This window comes from Canis lupus, chromosome 17 (assembly GCF_003254725.2).
Source record: "Canis lupus dingo isolate Sandy chromosome 17, ASM325472v2, whole genome shotgun sequence".
In the NCBI taxonomy this organism is placed as follows: Eukaryota; Metazoa; Chordata; class Mammalia; order Carnivora; family Canidae; genus Canis; species Canis lupus.
The window spans coordinates 49538339-49560956 of NC_064259.1; the positions used below are offsets into that span (position 1 = coordinate 49538339).

A 22618-nucleotide genomic window follows, 5' to 3' on the forward strand; every position below is an offset into this window, starting at 1 on the left:
TCAGATTAGTACTATTAATACTGTGACTTAGTTATATTATTGGTTAAATGGACTTATTCTGGATTATGGTCGAAAATGTAATCATTCTAATAGTCCTACAAGAAAATAAATTTAGACTCCACTTAACTTTAAACAGATTATTAAACTATAATGTTTATAAGCTTGACCTTTATAACAAAATATCAGCTCCTACCTCGTGCTCGTACTCGACATTCCTCTTCCTCTGCATTTCTGAGTATTTGTTTAGCATGATTCAATGAGGATTCACATTTCAGAAGGTTTCTGACATGTGCAGCCAGTGAATCTACACTGCTACCACCACCATCATCACTCTCTGACACACCCTCTTCTCTACTATCTGTTAGGCTTGTCTTGGGTGAAGAATATGGGAAGAAGTTTAGAAGAACATCAGAAACTGACTCCAGTGAATTACTGTCCCATGAGCAGGAACTGGCATCACTACTTGAATCACTTTTAATGATAGTCATCATAGGTATAACAATTTTATTCCCAATGGTTCCACTATACCCTTCAGGTTCAGATCTCATTACAGATTTGGCAGCTCTATATTGCCGACAGGTTTCGTCTACGGTCACTCTGGCTTTGCTTTCTGCTTCCTGTAGAGGACTTCTAACTGTAGTTGAACTAATAAACTCCCAATTCTCAATGCCTCTCTGGCATTTTAGATTTGTCTGTGTGCTAATATCCTTCTGTATGCACTTGTTGCTTGGGCTTTCCTCTATAAATGGCTGTCTCTGAGGCAAATCACCATTATACTCATCAGCTGTGAGAGGTTCTTTGAAGCAAACCACCTTCTTAGATTGTATAAATGAAATATCACTAACATCTCTGAAGGGGACAAGGGGAGCAGGAAAATTGCATCGTTTCAGTGCTATATTTTCTGCCTCCATTAAAAGGGTCCGAATCTCTTTAAGAGTTTTGGAACCACTGCTTCTATCTTGAATTTCCTCAGACCTAACATCTTCAAAACTTGAAGATTCTGGCTTACTTATTATTACTCTACCATCAGCCTGAGAATTTAAAGGCATACTGTTTGAGGTAACACTGGAGTTAGAAGAATCTAAATTATCTATTAGCATTTGAACATGGTCTGAAACTAGCTTCTGCTTCTCACTATATGAATAAGTACCAGGGGTAACTGTGGATAACCCAGTAATCTGATCAGCTTGCCCAACACCACTCGAGAACATCAGAGCATCCTGTGTTAGGTGTCTATCTGGAAAATCCTGTTGACAGAAAATATCTGGTTGTTCTCTGTGTGAAAAGGAACTCGGAGCAGTTGGTAACAGACTTTTCTGGTCGGCTGGTAGAGGAATTGTTGAAACCTTCAGTGCACCTTTCCCTAGATGTTTGTCTGGCAATTCCTGTGGGTAGAAATTATTAGATTTCTCTCTGTGGGAATAGGAACTAGAAAGAGATATTGGTATCCCAGAATTCACATCAATTGGTTCAGAGACAGCTGAAATCTTCAAAATATTCTCACTTTGATGTTTATCAGACAGCTGATGTTGTAAGAAAATACCGGGCTTTACTTTCTGAGAATAGGAATTATGAAGAACTGTCAGTAATGGAGTCTTCTGGTTATCTGATCCAATCACAGTTGAAATTTTGGGCTTTTCTCTTTTTGAGTAGAAACTAAGGGGAGCTGTTAGTAATTCAGTCTCCTGGTCATCTGGTAAAATCACAGGTGAAATCTTCAGTTTCTCTTCATGTGAGTAAGAGCTAGAAGGTCCTATTGGTATCTCAGTCTTCTGGTCAGCAGGTCCAGGAAGAGCAAAAACTTTTAAAGCTGCTTCAGTAACATCTGGCAGCTCCTCCTGGTAAAAAATACTGTCCTTCTCTCTATATGAGTACGAACTAGAGGGAATTATATGTATCCCAGTCTTCTGGTCACCTGGTCCAGAAACAGCTGAAATTTTCAGAGTTTCTTCAGTAATATCTGGAGACTCCAGGTAAGAAAAGATGGGATTCTTTCTATGTGAATAGGAAGTAGAGGGTCCAAATCGTATCCCAGACTGCTGGTCAGCTGACCCAGGAGCCCCTAAAACTTTTAAAGCACCTTCGTTAGGAGCTGGCAACTCCTGCTGATAAGAAATGACAGGCTTCTCTCTATGTGAATAAGTAGTAGAGGTTACTGCTGTTATTCCAGTCCTCTGGTCACCTAGTCCAGGAATCCTGAAAACATTTAAAGACTCTTGAGTAAGATCTGGCAACTGTTGATGATAAATGATTGGCTTCTCTCTCTCTGAGTAAGAAGCAGAAGTAATTGTTGGTTTTCTGGTCTTCTGATCATCTGACCCAGAAACAGCTGAAACTTTCAGAGCTGCTATAGCCAACTGATTGTCTGAGAAGGGCTGTTGGTACAAAATACTGGGCCTCTCTCTATGAGAGTAAGAAACAGAAGATACTGTTGGTATCCCAGTCTCCTGGTCAGCTGGTCCAGAAGAAGCTGAAACATTCAGAGCCTCATCAGTGAGATGTCTATCTGATAAGGCCTGCTGGTAGAAAATAATGGGCTTCCCTCTAAGAGAGTAGGAACTTGAAAGTACCGTGGGTATCCCAGTCTTCTGATCACCTATTCCAGAAAAAGCTGAAACTTTCAGAGCCTCTTCAGTTAGATGACTGCCTGGGAACTCCTGTGCGTAAAAAATATTAGACTTCTCTCTGTGTGAGTAGGAACTAGAAGGTTCTGATAGTAACCCAGTTTTCTGATCACCTGGTCCAAGAATAGCTGAAACTTTCAGAGCCTTCTGAGGTAGATGACTGTCTGTCAAGCCCTGTGGGTAGAAAATAATGGGCTTCTCTCTAGGTGAATAGGAACTAGAAGGTTCTGATGGCAACCCAGTCTTCTGGTCAGCTAGTCCAGGAGTAGCTGAAACTTTCAGAGCCACCTGAGGTACCTGGCCATCTATCAAGCCCTGTGAGTAGAAAATAATGGGCTTCTCTCTAGGTGAGTAGGAACTAGAAGATTCTGATGGTAACCCAGTCTTCTGATCAGCTGGTCCAGGAATAGCTGAAATGTTCAGAGGCTCCTGAGGTAGCTGACTATCTGTCAAGTCCTGTGGGTAGAAAATACTGGGCTTGTAGGAACTAGAAGGTTCTGATGGTAACCCAGTTTTCTGATCACCTGGTCCAGGAATAGCTGAAACTTTCAGAGCCTCCTGAGGTAGCTGACTGTCTGTCAAGCCCTGTGGGTAGAAAATAATGGGCTTCTCTCTAGGTGAATAGGAACTAGAAGGTTCCGATGGCAACCCAGTCTTCTGGTCAGCTAGTCCAGGAGTAGCTGAAACTTTCAGAGCCACCTGAGGTACCTGGCCATCTATCAAGCCCTGTGAGTAGAAAATAATGGGCTTCTCTCTAGGTGAGTAGGAACTAGAAGATTCTGATGGTAACCCAGTCTTCTGATCAGCTGGTCCAGGAATAGCTGAAATGTTCAGAGGCTCCTGAGGTAGCTGACTGTCTGTCAAGTCCTGTGGGTAGAAAATACTGGGCTTCTCTCTAGGTGAGTAGGAAGTAGAAGGTTCCGATGGTAACTCAGTCTTCTGGTCAGCTGGTTCAGGAATGGCTGAAACGTTCAGAGCCTCCTGAGGTAACTGACTATCTGTCAAGCCCTGTGGGTAGAAAATAATGGGCTTCTCTCTAAATGAGTAGGAACTAGAAGGTTCTGATGGTAACCTAGTCTTCTGGTCAGCTGGTCCAGGAATAGCTGAAAGTTTCAGAGCTGCCTGAGGTAGCTGACTGTCTGTCAAGCCTTGTGGGTAGAAAATAATGGGCTTCTCTCTAGGTGAGTAGGAACTGGAATCTTCTAATGGTAACCCAGTTTTTTGGTCAGCTGGTCCAGGAATGGCTGAAACTTTCAGAGCCGCCTGAGGTACCTGACTATTTGTCAAGTCCTGTGGGTAGAAAATGATGGGCTTCTCTCTAAGTGAGTAGGAACTAGAAGGTTCTGATGGTAACCCAGTCTTCTGGTCAGCTGGTCCAGGAATGGCTGAAACGTTCAGAGCCTCCTGAGGTAGCTGACTATCTGTCAAGCCCTGTGGGTAGAAAATAATGGGTTTCTCTCTATTTGAGTAGGAAGTAGAGGATACTGTTGGTATTCCAGTCTTCCAGTCAGCTGATCCAGATATGGCTGAAACTTTCAGAGCCTCTTTAGTGAGATAAACGTCTGTCAAGCCCTGTGGGTAGAAAATAATGGGTTTCTCTCCAGGTGAGTAGGAAGAAGAGGGAACTACTGGTGTGCCAGTCTGTTGGTCAGTTGGTTCAGAAACAGCTGTAACTTTTAGAGCTTCCTCAGGAAGAGGACTGTCTGGTAAGCCCTGTGGGTAAAAAATAAAGGGCTTTTCTACATGGGAGTAAGTAGAGGTTACTGTTGGTATCTCAGGCTTTTGGTCAGTAGGACCCGGAACAGGTGAAACTTTCTGAGCCGGTTCAATTAGAGAACTGCCTAGAAACTCCTGTTGGTAGAAAATACTGTGCTTCTCTCTACGTGAGGAGAAATTAGAAGCTTCTGATAGTGACCCACTCTTTTTTTCAGCTGGTCCAGGAACAGCTGGAACTTTAGGAGCCTGTTCAGCTAGAGGACTATCTGGCAACTCCTGTTGGTTGGATATACTGGACTTCTCTCTATGTGAATAAGAAGTAGAGGTTAACGTTGGTATTCCAGTCTTCTGCTCAGCAGATCCAGGAGCAGAATATTTCAAGGCCTGTTCAGTTAGATCACTTTCTGGCAATGTCTGTTGACAGAAAATATGGGGTCTCTCTCCCTGTAAGTAAGAAGTAGATGATGCCAAAGGTATCCTAGTCTTCTGATCAGCTGGTCTAGGAACAGCTGCAACTTTCTGAGCCTGTTCAATTAAATGACTATCTAGCAAGGCCTGTTGGTAACAGATACAGTGCTTCTCTCCAAGTGAGTAGGAACTTGAAGATAATGTAGGTAGTCCAATGTTTTGATCAGCTGGTCCAGGAGCAACTGAAGCTTTCAGAACCTGTGCAGTTAGATCACCGTCTGACAACTGTTGTTGAGAGAAAATAACATGCTTCTCTCTTTGTGAAAGGGAAGCAGAGGGTACTATTATTTTCTCAGTCCTCTGGTCAGTAGGTACAGGAACAGTTGAAATTTTCAGAGACTCTTCTGTTAGATGACTGTCTGGCAAAGTCTCAGGGTGCAAAATATGATGCTTCTCTCCAGGTGAGTAGGAACCTGGAAGGACTGTAGGTCTGCCAGTCTTCTGGTCAACAGGACCAGGAACAGCTGAAACTCTTAGAGCCTCTTCTGTTCGAGGACTCTCTGGCAAGGTCTGAGGGTAGAAAATATTATGCTTCTCTCTAGGTGAGTAGGAACCTGGATGGCCTGTAGGTCTGTCAGTCTTCTGGTCAGGAGGACCAGGAACTGTCAAAACTCTAACAGCCTCTTCAGTTAGATGATTATCTGGCAAAATCTCAGGGTGGAAAATGCTATGCTTCTCTCCAAGTGAGTAGGAACCTGGAAGGCCTGTAGGTATGCCAGTCTTCTGGTCAACAGGACCAGGAACAGCTGAAACTCTTACAGCCTCTTCTGTTAGATGACTGTCTGGCAAAGTCTCAGGTTGGACAATATTACACTTCTCTCCAAGTGAGTAGGAACCTGGAAGGCCTGTAGGTACGTCAGCCTTCTGGTCGTCAGGACCAGGAACAGCCAAAACTCTAACAGCCTCTTCAGTCAGAAGACTGTCCAGCAAAATCTCAGGGTGGACAATATTACTCTTCTCTTCAAGCGAGTAAGAACCTGGAAAGCCTGTAGGTATGTCAGTCTTCTGGTCAACAGGACCAGGAAAAGCAGAAACTCTTATAGCCTCTTCTGTTAGAGGATTGTCTGCCAAATTCTTAGTGTGGAAAATATGATGCTTCTCTCCAAGTGAGTAGGAACCTGGAAGGACAGTAGGTATGCCAGTCTTCTGGTCAGCAAGACCAGGAACAGCCAAAACTTTTAGAGCCTCTTCAGTTAGATGACTGTCTGGCAAATTCTCAGGGTGGAAAATATTACACTTCTCTCCAAGTGAGTAGGAACCTGGAAGGACTGTAGGTATACCAGTCTTCTGGTCAGCAGGACTAGGAACAGCCGAAACTCTTACAGCCTCTTCAGTTAAATGACTGTCTGGCAAATTCTCAGAGTGGAAAATATGATGCTTCTCTCCAAGTGAGTAGGAACCTGGAAGGCCTATAGGTATGCCAGTCTTCTGGTCAGCAGGACCAGGACCAGCCAACACTTTTAGAGCCTCTTCAGTTAGAGGACTCTCTGGCAAATTCTCAGGGTGGAAAATATTACGCTTCTCTCCAAGTGAGTAGGAACCTGCAAGGCCTGTAGGTATGCCAGTCTTCTGGTCAACAGGACCAGGAACAGCCAAAACTCTTTGAGTCCCTTCAGTTAAATGATTGTCTGGCAAAGTCTCAGAGTGGACAATATTACACTTCTCTCCAAGTGAGTAGGAACCTGCAAGGCCTGTAGGTATGCCAGTCTTCTGGTCAGCAGGACCAGGAAAAGCAGAAACTCTTATAGCCTCTTCAATTAGATGACTCTGTGACAAGGTCTGAGGGTAGAAAATATTACGCTTCTCTCCAAGTGAGTAGGAACCTGCAAGGCCTGCAGGTATGTCAGTCTTCTGGTCAGCAGGACTAGGAACACCTGAAACTCTTAGAGCCTCTTCAGTTAAATGACTGTCTCGCAAATTCTCAGGGTGGAAAATATTACGTCTCTCTCCAAGTGAGTAGGAACCTGGAAGGATTGTAGGTATGCCAGTCTTCTGATCAACAGGACCAGGACCAGCCAACACTTTTAGAGCCTCTTCAGTTAGATGACTCTGTGGCAAGGTCTGAGGGTAGAAAATATTACGCTTCTCTCCAAGTGAGTAGGAACCTGCAAGGCCTGTAGGTATGCCAGTCTTCTCGTCAGCAGGACCAGGAACAGCCAAAACTCTTTGAGCCTCTTCAGTTAGATGAATGCTTGGCAAAGTCTGAGGGTGGAAAATATTACGTTTCTCTCCAAGTGAGTAGGAACCTGGAAGGACTGTAGGTATGCCAGTCTTCTCGTCAGCAGGACCAGGAACAGCCAAAACTCTTTGAGCCTCTTCAGTTAGATGAATGCCTGGCAAAGTCTGAGGGTGGAAAATATTACGTTTCTCTCCAAGTGAGTAGGAACCTGAAAGGACTGTAGGAATGCCAGTCTTCTGATCAACAGGACCAGGAACAGTTGAAACTCTTACAGCCTCTCCAGTTAGATGACCGTCTGGCAAAGTCTGAGGTTGGAATATATTACAGTTCTCTCCAAGTGAGTACGAACCTGGAAGGACCGTAGGTATGCCAGTCTTCTGGTCAATAGGACCAGGAACAGCTGAAACTCTTAGAGCCTCTTTAGTTAGATGACTCTCTGGCAAGGCCTGTTGGTGAAAGATACTGGCCTTCTCTCCAAGTGAAAAGGAACCTGGAAGGACTGTAGGTATGCCAGTCTTTTGGTCAACAGAACCAGGAACAGCTGCCGAAACTCTTACAGCCTCTTCAGTTAGATGACTCTCTGGCAATGTCGGAGGGTGGAAAATATTACGTTTCTCTCCAAGTAAGTAGGAACCTGGAAGGACTATAGGTATTACACTCTTCTGTTCAACAGGACCAGGAACAGCTGAAACTTTTAGAGTCTCTTTAGTTAGATGGCTGTTTGGCAAGGCCTGTTGGCAGAAGATTTTGTGCTTCTCTCCAAGTGAGTGGGAACCTGGAAGGACTATATGTATGCGAGTCTTCTGGTCAGCAGGACCAGGAACAGCTGAAACTCTAACAGCCTCTTCAGTTAGATGACTGTCTGGCAAGGCCTGTTGGTAAAAGATATTGTGCTTTTCTCTGAGCGAATAGGAACTTGGAAGGACTGTAGGTATGTCAGTCTTCTGGTCAGCAAGACCAGAAAAAGCCGAAACTCTTACAGCCTCTTCAGTTAGATGACTCTCTGGCAAGGTCTGAGGGTAGAAAATACAATGTTTCTCTCCAAGTGAGTAGGAACCTGGAAGGACTGTAGGTATGCTAGTCTTCTGGTCAGTAGGTTCCGGAACAGCTGCAACTTTAAGAGCCTCTTCAGCTAGATAACTGTCTGGCAAGGACTGTTGGTGTAAAATACTGGGCTTCCCTCTCTGTGAGTAGGAACTAGAAGGTACTGTTGATATCCCAGTGTTCTGGTCATCTAGTTTAGGAACAGTTGAAACTTTTGGAGTCTCTTCAGTTTTATGACTTCCTACCAATTCCTGTTGGTGGAGTGTATCAGAGTGTTGACCAATAGTAATCTCTTGAGGAGATCTTAAAGCCAATTGAGGAAAGTCCTCAGGGAACAAGGATAATAGAGATCCAGTATCTGATTCTCTAGTAGTAGTGATACCTGGTTTCAAGCTGGATTGAGTAATTTCAGCTATGCCTCCTTTAGAAGTATCTCCTAAAAAAAGAAATTTATTAATACTAATATATGTTTAATTAAGAAATACTTATCTTATGCATAAAATAATATAACAAGCTTTCTTTTCTTTGACCTTTATACTTCTAGTAATGAATTCTAAGAGTCATCAAAGGAGACAAATATTTACAAAGATATTAATTACAAAGCCATTTACAACAGCAATCTAATGCAGACATAATTTCAATACTCAACAATAGAGTAATGTTTAAAAATAGCATATCCATTTGATATGATATTATATTGATCTTAAATTTGGATTTTTAAAGAATTTTTAACATAATGGGAAAATGCTATCCAGACTGGGCTTTAATTTCACCCTAGTTATAGTCTAACAAATTAACTTGTTATTGTGTCATGTATGTTAGTAAAAGACATACAATTCCTCAATCAGATACAAAATACTTTATTCCATGGCATAGCAAATAATCATCAACTTATTTTCATGGGTTCCGCTTTTCCTCAAGTCCTACGAGGGCAATGCAATATGGCCCAGATGGATTCTATATATGCAGTGGGTTTAAATGATTCTTCTAAGAAATGTACCCTGAGAAAGATATATATATTTTTTAACTATATGAAACTATAAAATGTCTAAAGATTACATCAAGGATTTTGAACTAAATTCTAAATGGCACGGGGAGTTGCTAATTGATTACATCAGAACTGTAGAACTAAAGACTGAAGACGTGTGCGAATGGAATGCAATACCATAAGTAACACTATTAGAACTTTCTGTACAACAGAAATTTCTGTATTGTCTAAAATAGTACTTCTAGTTCTAAATGGCAGTTGAAAGTAAAAGACTAAAATTAAAATGACAAGATTTGACAAAATATGCATTTTTCCATTTGTTCATTAAAAAAAAATTTAATGTTTACTATGTGCCAGTCACAGTTCTAGATATAGAAATAAGGTAATAGACAAAGCTTACATTCTAATAGCAGGAAGTAGATAAAAAATAAATTGGTAAAACACATGGTATGTCAGATGATGGCAAGATGGTTGACATATACAACAAGTTTTATCTATACAGATCTTCCTCAACTTAAAATAGGGTTACATCCCAATAAGGCCATCATAAGATGAAAACATAATAAGTCAAAAATACATACAATAATCTAACATACCAAACATCACAGCTTAGCCAAGTCTAACTTACACATGCTCAGAACACTTACATTGGCCTAATTTGGGCAAAATTACCCAACACAAAACCTATTTTATAATATAATGTTGAATATGTATATTGAATACTGTACGAAAAGTGAAAAACAGCATGGTTATATGGGTACAGAATGGTTATAAGCCTATTAGGGTTTTACCCTTATAATCATGTGACTGACTGGGAGCTGTGGCTCTGCTGCTGCCCAACATCACAAAAGAATATCATAACCACATATGGCTAGCCTAAGAAAATATCTAAATGCGCAATTTGGAGTATGGTTTCTACTGAATGCATATCATAAAGATAAAAATCCTAAGTCAAAGCATCCTAAATGGGGGACTGTCTGCACTTTACATATAAAGAAATTAAGTTTCAAAGTTGAAGATATACTGTTGCTTCTCAATATGGAGATCTTGTTAACTTACAGATTCTGATTTAATATGTCTAGGGTTGGGGATCCCTGGGTGGCGCAGCGGTTTGGCGCCTGCCTTTGGCCCAGGGTGCGATCCTGGAGACCCAGGATCGAATCCCACATCAGGCTCCCGGTGCATGGACCCTGCTTCTCCCTCTGCCTGTGTCTCTGCCTCTCTCTCTCTCTCTGTGACTATCATAAATAAATTTAAAAAAATTTTTTTAAAAATATGTCTAGGGTTGGATAAGAAATTTGCATTTCTAACAAACTCCTAAGTGATGTCTCATATTTTTAGCCCACAGACCACATTTTGAGTGGTAAAGATATATAACTTCTCCAGAGTTCTACAGAAGTGACAAACACACGTACTTTAACCTTTTAATTCTAACTCCAAATTCTGAACTCTTTTTACTAAATTATTAGTGACTGCTGTTCTAAACCCAATGGTGAACTTCAATAAAGCAACTAAATACAGAATTAAATGGATTGAGTGAATTATCAGATAAGGAAGTACAGAACCAAGTATTAACTCTTTAAGGAAAATAAAAGAGAAGGCTGGAGGGTATTATGCTGAGTGAAGTAAGTCAGTCGGAGAAGGACAAACATTATATGTTCTCATTCATTTGGGCAATATAAATAATAGTGAAAGGGAATATAAGGGAAGGGAGAAGAAATGTGTGGGAAATATCAGAAAGGGAGACAGAACGTAAAGACTGCTAACTCTGGGAAACGAACTAGGGGTGGTAGAAGGGGAGATGGGCGGGGGGTGGGAGTGAATGGGTGACGGGCACTGGGGGTTATTCTGTATGTTAGTAAATTGAACACCAATAAAAAAAAATAAAAGAGAAGGGATGAATGTAATCTGCATAGTAACTTGAAAGGGAATAGAAGTTATAAAAAGTTTTCTGAGAAAAAAAAAGACTGAAGAAATAAAGAAAAAATAAAAATAAAAAAATCTTGAAACAAATGAGAATATAAATATACCAAAACTTATGGAGTGCAGTTATGGCAGTTCTAAGAAGGAAGTTCATAGGACAAATGCCTATATCAAGAAATAAGAAAATCTCAAATAAATACCCAATCTTTACATCTTAAGGAACCAGAAAAAGAACAAAGCCCAAAGCCAGTGGAAGGAAGGAAACAAAGACCAGAGCAGATAATAGATGAAGTAGACTAAAAGGACAATAGAAAAAATATTCATCAATAAAACAAAGGTCTGGTTCTTCTAGAAGATAAAGAAATTACAGACCTTTTTTTTTTTTTTAAGATTTTATTTATTTATTCATGAGAGACACACAGAGAGAGAGAGGCAGAGACACAGGCAGAGGGAGAAGCAGGCTCCATGCAGGGAGTCCGACGTGGGACTCGATCCCAGGACTCCAGGATCATGCCCTGGTTCAAAGGCAGGTGCTAAACCACTGAGCCACACCCAAGGATCCCCAAACTGATAGACCTTTAACTAAAATCACTACCACCTCTGTCCCACCCCCCAAAAAAAAACAAAAAACAGAGGACTCAAATAATAAAATACGAAAATGAAAAAGGAAATATTACAACTGGTATCACAGAAATACAAAAGATCATGAAAGACTTTCTACAAATAATTTTACAGCAAAAAATTTTACAGCCTAGAAGAAACATATTACCTACCAAGACTGAATCATGAAAAAGCAGGAAACCTGAATAGAACAATTACTAGTAAGGAGTTTGAATCCATAATCAAGTGCTTGCTTCAGCAGCACAAATACTAAAATTAGAATCCATAATCGAAAGTGTCCCAACAGAAAAACTCCAGAACCAGATGGCTTCTCTGGTGAGTTCCATGGAAGTGTCAAATAATTAATACCAAAATTTCTCAAATTCTTCCAAAAAATAAAAAGAAACACTTCCAAACTCATTTTACAAAGCCAGCGTTACTCTGATACCAAAACCAGACAAGAGAATTACAAAAAAGTAAAATTACAGGCCATTACTCCAATGAACATAGATGAAAAATCCTCAACAAAATACTAGCAGACCAAATTCAACAATACATTAAAAGAATCATGATTTTACCATGATTAAATGGGTGTTATTCCAGGAATGCAAGGATGGCTCAATATCTGCAAATCACCAATCAATATGATACACCAATATTAACAAAATGAAGGATAAAAATCATGTGATCAGCTTAATGGATGCAGAAAAAGCAACTGACAAAATTCAACATCCATTCATGATAAAAAACTCTCAATATAGGGGGTGTAGAGGGAACATGCCTCAACATTACAAAGGCCATATATAAGGCCCCACAGCTAACAACAGTGAAAAGCTGAAAGTTTTTCCTCTAAGATCAAGAACAATATCCCACTCTCACCACTTTTATTCAACATAGTATTGGAAATCCTAGCCAGAACAATTAGGCAAGAAAAGGGGGGAGGGGCATCCAAATAGTAAAGGAAGAAGTAAAACTATCTCTATTTACACATAACATGATATTACATATGGAAACCCCTAAAGACTCTACCAAAAAACTGTTAGAACTAGTAAATAAATTCAGTAAAGTTGCAGGATACAAAATTAACATACAAAAATCAGTTATACTTTTATACACTAATAAAGAACTATTAGAGAAGTTAAGAATGCAATCCCATTTACAATTATATTTAAAAGGAAAAAAAACCCTAGAAATAAATTTAAACAAGGGTGTGAAAGATCTGCACACTGCAAACTATAAGACACTGATGAAAGAAGTGGGAAAAGACTCAAATAAATGGAAAAATAATCTACACATCTGAGAAGCTCAATGAACTCTGTGTAGCATAAATACAGAGACCCACCCCAATACATCATAATCAAAATGTTGAAAGACTGAATATCTTGAAAGCAGCAAGAGAAAACCAATCACATATAAGGGAATTGTAATAAGAGTAACAGCTGACTTCTCATCAGAAACAATAAAGGCCAGAAGACTGTGGGAAGACATACTCAGAGGCTCAAACAAAAATATTATCAACCAAGAATTCTAAACCCAACAAAACTCTTTCAAAAGGATGAAATAAAAATATTCTGAGAGAATCTGTTGGTAGCAGAATCATCATATACAAGAAATATTAAAGGAATTCTTCAGGCTGAAAGCAAGTGATACCAGAGAGTAATTTGAATTTACAAAACAAGACAGTGCTAGTAAAGATAATTATATAGGTAATTACAAAAAGCATATTTCCATATTTCTTTTCCTTTCTTAACTGATTTTAAAAGCAATTTTACACAAAGTGATATGTATATAACTATGTTAAGGGGGCTATAACATAGAAATGTAACATATTTGACAATGACATCAAAAAGAGGCAGGCAGAAGCAAAGCTGGCGTGAAGTAAGGAAAAGACACTGGATGGTAACAAATTCAGGAACAAATGAAGAGAATTAAAAATGGTAAATTAGAAGGATTAATATAAGTTCTATAAATACTAGCTCTCTTCTCAGTTCCTTAAACATACATAAAATTATATAAATAAGTATAATAATGTAACAAAGTATTCTTGTGTGTTTGTAACACATATAGGTAATATGTATAGCAATAATAGCACACACAAAAAATAGAGAATAGAAAAAAAAATAGAGAATAGAGCTATATAGGAGTAACGTCTCTGTATCATACTACAATTAAGTTAGTATAAATAAGGTATATATTCTAAAAGATAAATTTTGTAATCCCTAAACCAACCACTAGAATATATCCTAAAAAAATTAGCTAGAAAATCATTAAAGAAATTAAAATGTGACACTTGGGGCACCTGGGTGATTCAGTCAATTAAGCATCTGCCTTTGGCTCAGATCATGATCCTAGAGTCCTGAGATGGAGCCCCACATCAGGCTCCCTGCTCAACAAGGAGTCTGCTTCTCCCTCTCCCTCTATGTGTATGTGCTTGTTCTCTCTCTCCCTCAAATAAATAAAATCTTTAAAAATAACAAATAAAATAAAATATGACACTAGAAATATTCACAAAGTCCAATAAAAAGCAGTAAGATAGGAACATAATAAAAAGACATGAAACATGGAAAACAAAAAGAAACCCAGCAAATATATATCCAATCTTAATCAATAATGGCATTGAATATGAACTGATTAAACAATTAAATCAAAAGGCAAAGATTGTCAGTCTGTATTTAAAAAAAGATCAGTAAGATCCAATTATAAGGTGTGTACAAGAGATACACTTTAGGTTCAGAAATACAAATAGGTTGAAAGTAAAAAGATGAAAAACATGCCATAAAGCAGCAAGCATAACTGAAATGACTATTCTGAAGTAAGAGAAAATGACCTTAAAACAAAAAAAACTGTTACTAGAATTAAAGAGAGACTATTTATAACAACAAAGTCAATCCATCAGGAATATATAACAATTACAAACTTAAATGCACTTAATATCATGGTCTCAAGATATAGGAAGCAAATATGACCCAAAAAAATGATAAAACAGACAATTAAGCAATAACTGCTGGAGATTTCAATAGCTTACTTTCGAAAACAGAAAACTAGGCAGAAGATCAACAAGGATACAGGACTTGAACCCTATCAGAAGACTTGAACCCTATAAACCCATTAGAACTAAGAGACATGTATAGAACACACACCTAACAATAGCAGAATGTGCATTCTTCTCTACAGTAAACCATACATTCTACAGAATAAACTATACACTAAGACATGAGAGTGAGCCTCAATAAAATTTAGATAACCTAAAATCATACAAAGTATGTGCTGTCCAACAAAAATGGAATCAAATGAGCTATTAATAACAAAAAGAAATTCACAAATATGTGGAAATTAAACAAGACATTCCCAAATAACCAAGGGGTCAATGAAAACAAATTGCAATGGAAACTAAAGTGTTTTAGGTGAATTAAGTAAAAAGCACAATAAACCAAAACTATGAGCATGTCACTAACATAGTGCTTAGAAATTTATCATTGTAAACACCTATGTCAAAAACAAAGTCTTAGGGCGTCCAGGTGCTCAGTCAGTTAAGCATCTGCCTTCAGCTCAGGTTGTGGTCTCCAGGTCATGGGATCCAGCCCTGAATCAGGCAACTCACTCAGCAGGAAGTCTGCTTCTCTCTCTCCCTCTGCCCTTCCCCACTGCTCATGTGCATGTGCACTCTCTCTCTCAAATAAATAGATGAAAGATCTTTTTTAAAAAGTCTCAAATCAATAACCTATTCTTTCACGGTAAGAAACCGTAAAAAGCACAAACTAAAGCTGAAATGTGAAAGGAAAAAAATAAAGACTAAACTGGAAATGAAACAGAGATTTATTTATTTTTTTAAAGATTTTTTTAAATTTATTTATGAGAGAGAGAGAGAGAAAGAGAGAGAAAGAGAGAGAAAGAGAGGCAGAGACACAGGCAGAGGGAGAAGCAGGCTCCATGCTGGGAGCCTGATGCAGGACTCAATCCTGGGATTCCAGGATCACGCCCTGGGCCGAAGGGAGGCGCTAAACCGCTGAGCTACCCAGGGATCCCCTGAAACAGAGATCTAAAAAGTTGGGGAAAAGATCAGAAAAAGTAGAAAAACCAAAATTTATTTCTTTGAAAATATGAACATAATTGACAAAATTTAGCTAGACTCACCAAAAAAAAAAGAGAGAAATAGAAAAACTCAAATTGTCAAAATCAGGATGAAAGAAGGGATATTACTAACAATCTTCCAAAATAAAAAGGATTACATGGGAATACCATGAACAACTATATGCCAACAAATTAGATAACCTCGCTGGAATGGATAAATTTCACAAAGGACAAAAAATTACAAAAACTGATTCATGAAAAATATAAAATCTAAATAGACTTACAGCAAGTAGAGACATGAAATTAGTAATTTTAAAACTTCTACAAAGACTATGCTAGGCAGCTTTACAGTGAGTTTCATTCAATAAAAACTAATCCTTTTCAAACTCTTAAAAACTAGAAGAGACAATGCTTCTCATCTCAACTGGTGACATTAGCATTATCCTTGTACCAAAACCCAGTAATAGCAAAAATCACAACAAATCCACGCACCAGTACCTACTATGAATATAAACACAAAAAACCTCAAGAAATTACCGACAAAACAAATCCAACAACATACAAAAGGATTGTATGCCCATAACCAAATGGCATATGTAACCAAGAATGCAAGGTTGGTTCAACATAGAAAATTAATTAATAATCCTATATATATTATCAGAATATAAGACAAAAACCATATGATCATCATAAAAGGCAGAAAAAATATTTAACAAAATCTAACACCTTACAGGATAACTTGATAAACATGCTCTAAAAACTACAAATGGAACTTCCTCAACCTGATAAACAGCATTTACAAAAATCCCACAGCTAACATCATGCTTAATGATAAAAGACTTTATACATTTCTACAAAGACCAGGGCAAGAAGACAAGAATGTCCATCCTTGCCACTTCTATGCAACATCGTACTGAAGGTTCTAGTCAGGGCAGTTGGGGAATTGAAATACATAAAAGGCATCCATGTTGGAAAGACAGAAAATTCTATTTGCAGATGACATGGTCTTGTATAAAAAAGTTTTAAGCAATCCACACAAAAAAAATATTAGAGATAATAAATAGTACAGCAAGATTGCAGCTATAAAACTAACATACAAAATTCAACTATATTTCCATACACTAGCAATGAACATTGCAAAAGTGAAATTAAGAAAACAATCTCGGGCAGCCCGGGTGGCTCAAGGGTTTAGGGCTGCCTTCAGCCCAGGGCCGGATCCTGGAGACCCAGGATCAAGTCCCATATCGGGCTCCCTGCATGGAGCCTGCTTCTCCCTCTGCTTGTGTCTCTGGCTCTCTCTCTCCCTCTCTGTGTGTCTGTCATGAATAAATAAATAAAATCTTAAAAAAAAAAAAAAAGAAAGAAAGAAAACAATCTCTTTTTCAACAAAAGGATTAAATGACTCAGAATTAATTTAACAAAGAAGTGCAAGACTTGTACACTGAAAACTACAAAATCTTGTTGAAAGAAATAAAGAAAACCCAAATAATGGAAAGACATCCCGTATTTATAGATCAAAGTATATAAGATGACATTCTCTCAAAGGAAAGACAACCCAATTTCACAGCTCTAAATATTATGATAGCAATGTTCCCAAAACATATCTACACATTCAGCACAATCTGACACATACTACAATATGGATGAATCTTGAAAAGATTATTCTAAGTGAAATAAGCCAGTCATGAAAAGACAAATACTGTACAATTCCACTTATATTAGGTACCTAAAGTAGTCAAATTAAGAGATAAAAAGTAAAATGAGAGTTAACCAACAGGAGGTATGTGGAATTAGTGTTTAATAGTAACAGAGATTGTTTTACAAGTTTTGTGGATGGATGGCAGTGATAGTTGTACAATGTGAATGTATTTTTGCCACTGAACTATGTTTTTAAAAATGTTTAAGATGGTAAATTTTATGTCATGTGTATTTTACCACTACTTAAAATATTAATTTTTGGGATGCCTGGGTGGCTCAGTAGTTGAGCCTCTGCCTTTGGCTCAGGGCATGATCCCAGGGTCCTGGGATCGAGTCCCACATCAGGCTCTCCGAAAGGAGACTGCTTCTCCCTCTACCTGTGTCTCTGCCCCATTCTGTACGTCTTTCATGAATATATATAAATTTAAAAAAAAAAAAAAAAAGAAAAACCAGGCACCTGGGGGGCTCAGTCAGGTAAATGTTTGCCTTCAGCTCAGGTCATAATCCCAAAGTCCTAGGATCAAGTCTGGCTCGGGGCTTCCTGCTCAGCGGGGAGTCTGCTTCTCCTTTTGCCCTTCCCCCCTGCTTCTGATCTCTCTCTCTCTCTTTCTCAAATAAATAAAAATCTTAAAAAAAAAAAAAAAAAAGAAAAACCAATAAAGTGGACTTCATCAAAATTCAAAACTATGTGCTGCAATCAATACCATCAAGTAAGTGAACAGACAACCCACAGAGCGGGAGAAAATTTTTGCAGATAATATATCTGATAAACAACCTACATCCAAAGTATAAAAAGAACTCTAACAACTCAATATTTAAAAAATCAGTAACCTAGTTAAAAAGTAAATATCTAAGGATATACACATGGCCAATAAACAAGAAAAAATGCTCAACATCATTAGCAATTGGTAAATGTAAATCAAAATCACAAGATACCATTCCATACCCACCAGAATGGCTATAACTGAAAAGACAGAAAATAACAAGTGTTGAGATGTGGAGAAATTAGAACCCTCATCATGCTGATGGGAATGTAATATGTTACACACTTTGGAAAACAGTTTAACAGTCCTTCAAAAATGTTAAATGCTGTTTCCATAAACCAGCAACCCACTCCTTGATATATATCAAAGAGAAATGAAAAATATACACAAAAACATGCACATGTTCATAGCAGTATTATTCATAACACCCCAAACTGGAAAAAAATCCAAATGTCCATCAACTGATGAATGGGTAAACAAAATGTGACATATCTATACTTGGTAATAAAAAGGAACGAGTACTGATACTTGCTATAATACAGGCAAATCTTGAAATCAATGAAAGAAGCCACTCACAAAAGATCACATACATGATACATACATACAAATCAATGACATGATTTGATTTATATGATAATGTCCAAAATACGCAAATTTATAGACACAGTGGATTAGTGGTTGCCTAGATTGCCTAGGGGTGAGGGAGGTGTGGAATGAGGACTGAGTACAAACAGGTACAGGGTATTTGGGTATAAAAATGTTTTAAAATTAGAGTGTATTGGGCTCCCTGGGTGGCTCAGTCAGTAAAGTGTCCAACTCTTGATTTTGGCTCATGTCATGATCTCAGGTCCTGGGATTGAGCCCTACATCAAGCTTTTTGCTTAGCACAGAGTTTGCTTAAGGATTCTCTCTCTCTCTTTCCCTCTGCCATTCCCCCTGTTTGTGCCTGCTCTCTCTCTAAAATAAATAAATAAATCTTAAAAAAATAAAACAGAAACAAAAATTAGAGTGTAGTGAGGATGGTTACCAGATGGGAAGTGGGGGGGGGGGGGGGGACACAAGATAAATAGGTGATGGGAATTAAGAAGGGCACCTGCAAAAAAAAAAAAAAAAAGAAAAAAAAGGTCACCTGCTGTGATGAGCACCAAGTGTTTTATGGAAGTGTCGAATCAGTATACTGTACACCTGAAACTAATATTACACTGTATGTTAATGAACTAGCATTTAAATAACAACTCAAAAAACAAAAATATAATTAAGAATATAGTGATGTTTGTACAACTTGGTGAACTGTAAACTTTAAATGGGTGAAATGTATTACATGTAAATTTCATTTCAATAGAACTGTTTTTTAAAAAAAACTAATGACAGATGGCTTCAATTTCCATTCTAAATATATTTCACCTTCCAAAGCTCTAGCTTAGTTGCTCTTCTATATTTTGACAATTTTTTAAAAAGAAAATTTTCTTGTCCAACAGGTAAAGAGCTTAGAAGTCACTCATATCTACAGAAGAAAAGAACTGAACAAACTGAAAATCAACAACTCTTGGATCCATCAGAGAAGTGAGTTCACAAAGTAAAACAACTATCCTGAAAACCAGAGAGAGATGAAGATAAAGAATCACATATTGCACGGAGAAGACACTGGAATCACGAATGCCTAGGAAAAATTAAACTTTAATTAACCAACTGCTAGAGGCTAAGCATGAACTTACTTTAGAGAGAACTCTTAAAGCCAAAAAAACAAAAACAAAAAAAAAACCCTTGTAAGGGTTTTAGAGCTTCAGAAAGAACTCTACATTTTCATGAGCTTTACTTCGGGGGACCCCACAAAGCTATTAAGATGAACATGAGACAAAAATACTCTCATACTCTTGGCACAGGGAAGGATAATCATTTTAGAAGAAGACCAGATAGACTGGCCTCAGGGAAACTCTATTACTAGAGTCTAACCAACTGGGTTTTACAAAAATCTAACCAACCTGGAAGAAGGGAAACACACAACTCTAGCCCCACCTCCCAGGCTTCCTACTTCACCTAGGCAAAAGAAAAATGCTAAGAAGTGCTTGTAAAAGCAATAGCTCAGGGACACAGGCTCACTAAAGACTGACTCCTAATCATAAGATTATTATAATGCAACCTCTCCCCTCCACAACTTATCACTACATTAATAAGGCTCCTCTATAATAACAGAATATTACAGATGATGGAATGTAAGCAAGGCCCGGACCCTATTTAAAAAGGAGTGTCAGGGGCAGCCCCGGTGGTGCAGCGGTTTAGCACCGCCTGCAGCCCAGGGCATGATCCTGGAGACCCTGGATCCAGTCCCACGTCGGGCTCTCTGCATGGAGCCTGCTTCTCCCTCTGCCTGTGTCTCTGCCTCTCATTCTCTATCTGTGTCTCTATGAATAAATAAATAAAATCTTTAAAAAAATAATAAATAAATAAATAAAAATAAAAAAGGAGTGTCAGGATGCCTGGGTGGCTCAGTGGTTGAGCGTCTGCCTTTGGCTCAGGGCATGATCCCGGACACCGAGGATCAAGTCCCATGTCAGGCCTGTTTCTGCAGGAGCCTGCTTCTCCCTCTGCCTGTGTCTCTGACTCTCTCTCTCTGTGACTCTCATGAATAAATAAATAAAATCTTTAAGATAAAAAAATAAATAAAAATTAAAAAATAAAACAGAGTGTCAACAGAAACCAAAAGACAACAGGAGAGAAAAAACAAGGACATCAAAGGAAATTTTAGTGTCTGACAACAATTACAGCAAACAATTAAACAGCCTAACTTCTAGCCAGTAAACTCAAAACCTCACACCAAAGGCCTATTTACCTCACTTCTTTTTACCTAATACATCATGCCCAGTGGTTTTGTTCTTTTTAAAAAGGATTTTTATTTATTTATTCATGAGAGACACACAGAGAGAGGCAGAGACATAGGCAGAGGGGGAAGCAGGCTCCCTGCAGGGAGCCCAATGCGGGACTCATCCCAGGATCCCTCGATCATATCCAGAGCCAAAGGCTCTCAACCACAGAGCCACCCATGTGCCCCCATCATGCCCAGTGTTGAACAAAAAATTACAAGGCATGTTATAAGGCAAAAAAACAGTCTGAAGAGACTAAGTAATATAAGCAGAGGGAAGGAAACTCAAAGAATCAAAAAGAAATGACAGAAGTCAAAAAACAGTGTAACAGAAATGAAGGATGCTTTTGATGGGCTCATCAATAGGCTGGATATACCAAAGAATGAATCAGTGAATTTTAAGGTACGTCAACAGAAACTTGCCAAACTGAAATGTAAAGTGGGGAAAAAAGAGAAAAAAGAGAAAAAAGAAAAAAAAAAAAAAAAACAGAATAGAACAGAATATCCAGAATTTTAGGACAATTTCAAAGGATGTAAAGGCAAAAGCAGGGTGATACAGATTACAACTTGAGAATTCTTTATCAAGCCATGCTATAATCATTAAAAGAGAGAGCCCCCAAGAAGACATATTTAGACACGGTGCCCTTATCAAATCCTACGGTAGTCCTCCTCTCACCTCTGAGACCAGGCCAGACATGACCTGAGACTCTCAAATAATTCTGACATCAAAATTATTTCTGATACATTTAAACAATTAGATACAGTGATTTCAACTATGCTCATCACTAAAATCCCTGGTCCAGACAAAAGCAAATAATCTCCTGCCCCCACATTCTATTACTGCTCTGTCTTCTTACCTTGGTTCTTCCCAAGATTTACTCCTCCCCTCTCAACCTTTCTCCTGTGCTCTTTGAAACCTTTGTGCTATTTAGTAATGTCTCACATACTGCCCTTGCAGCCCTCTTCCACATATTCTCTAGAAACAAGGAGAGATGGAAGTGACATTTAACTACTTCTCACAATGATTTATCATTATTTTCCATATTTCTCAAATAAAAATAAATGAAACCTCCTTTTTGAGGTTTAGGCCACACACAAGCTTCTCTACCATCCCCCACTATCACTTTCTCCTTGCAACTCCCAGTTCCTCCTGTTTTGTGAAGACTTCAAGGACTGGGTTCACAGATTTCCCTTAACATCAAATCCCATATTAACCAGAAGATAATTAAACATAGTTAACTAAGCCAATAAGATAGCTTCAAAATCACAATTTGTTTTCTACCCTATTGATCTTTATTCAATTTCTACTATCCAATCCCAAGGCCATACAATGGATCTAATCACCCTTCAAACTGATCTAAATTTAAATTTAAAACAAATCCCCATTTAAATGTACCACTTCAATCTGACCAAAATTACCCATTACTCTAGCTCTCTCCATAAGTTATATCCACATGATCTATTCAACTTCATAAATAAACCTCCGTCCCTTCTATTTTCTCCAACTAATAATTCTTGTGGTTTCTCTTCTTTCTCTATTCAGGCTAAAACCAACAGGTGATCAACTCTTACTGATACCCTTCCACTGCTTTCCATCCACCATATCCACGTGGCCACTCAACAAATCCCTCAACCAAGGATCAATCCTATAACTCATTTTCTGTAGTCCTGAGTTTTAATAGA

At 38.4% G+C, this 22618-nt stretch overlaps 1 protein-coding gene across 1 annotated transcript in view; it reads right to left on the reverse strand.

The window, feature by feature from the left end:
• ALMS1 (ALMS1 centrosome and basal body associated protein) overlaps nt 1–22618 on the reverse strand; it is a 215606-nt gene that overhangs the window by 142134 nt on the left and 50854 nt on the right. Inside the window, exons 9-10 of the mRNA XM_035700716.2 lie at nt 8244–8467; nt 194–8111 (exon numbers count right to left, since the gene is read on the reverse strand). Coding sequence (XP_035556609.1) covers nt 194–8111; nt 8244–8467 — 8142 coding nt within the window. The remainder of the gene's footprint in view (nt 1–193; nt 8112–8243; nt 8468–22618) is intronic.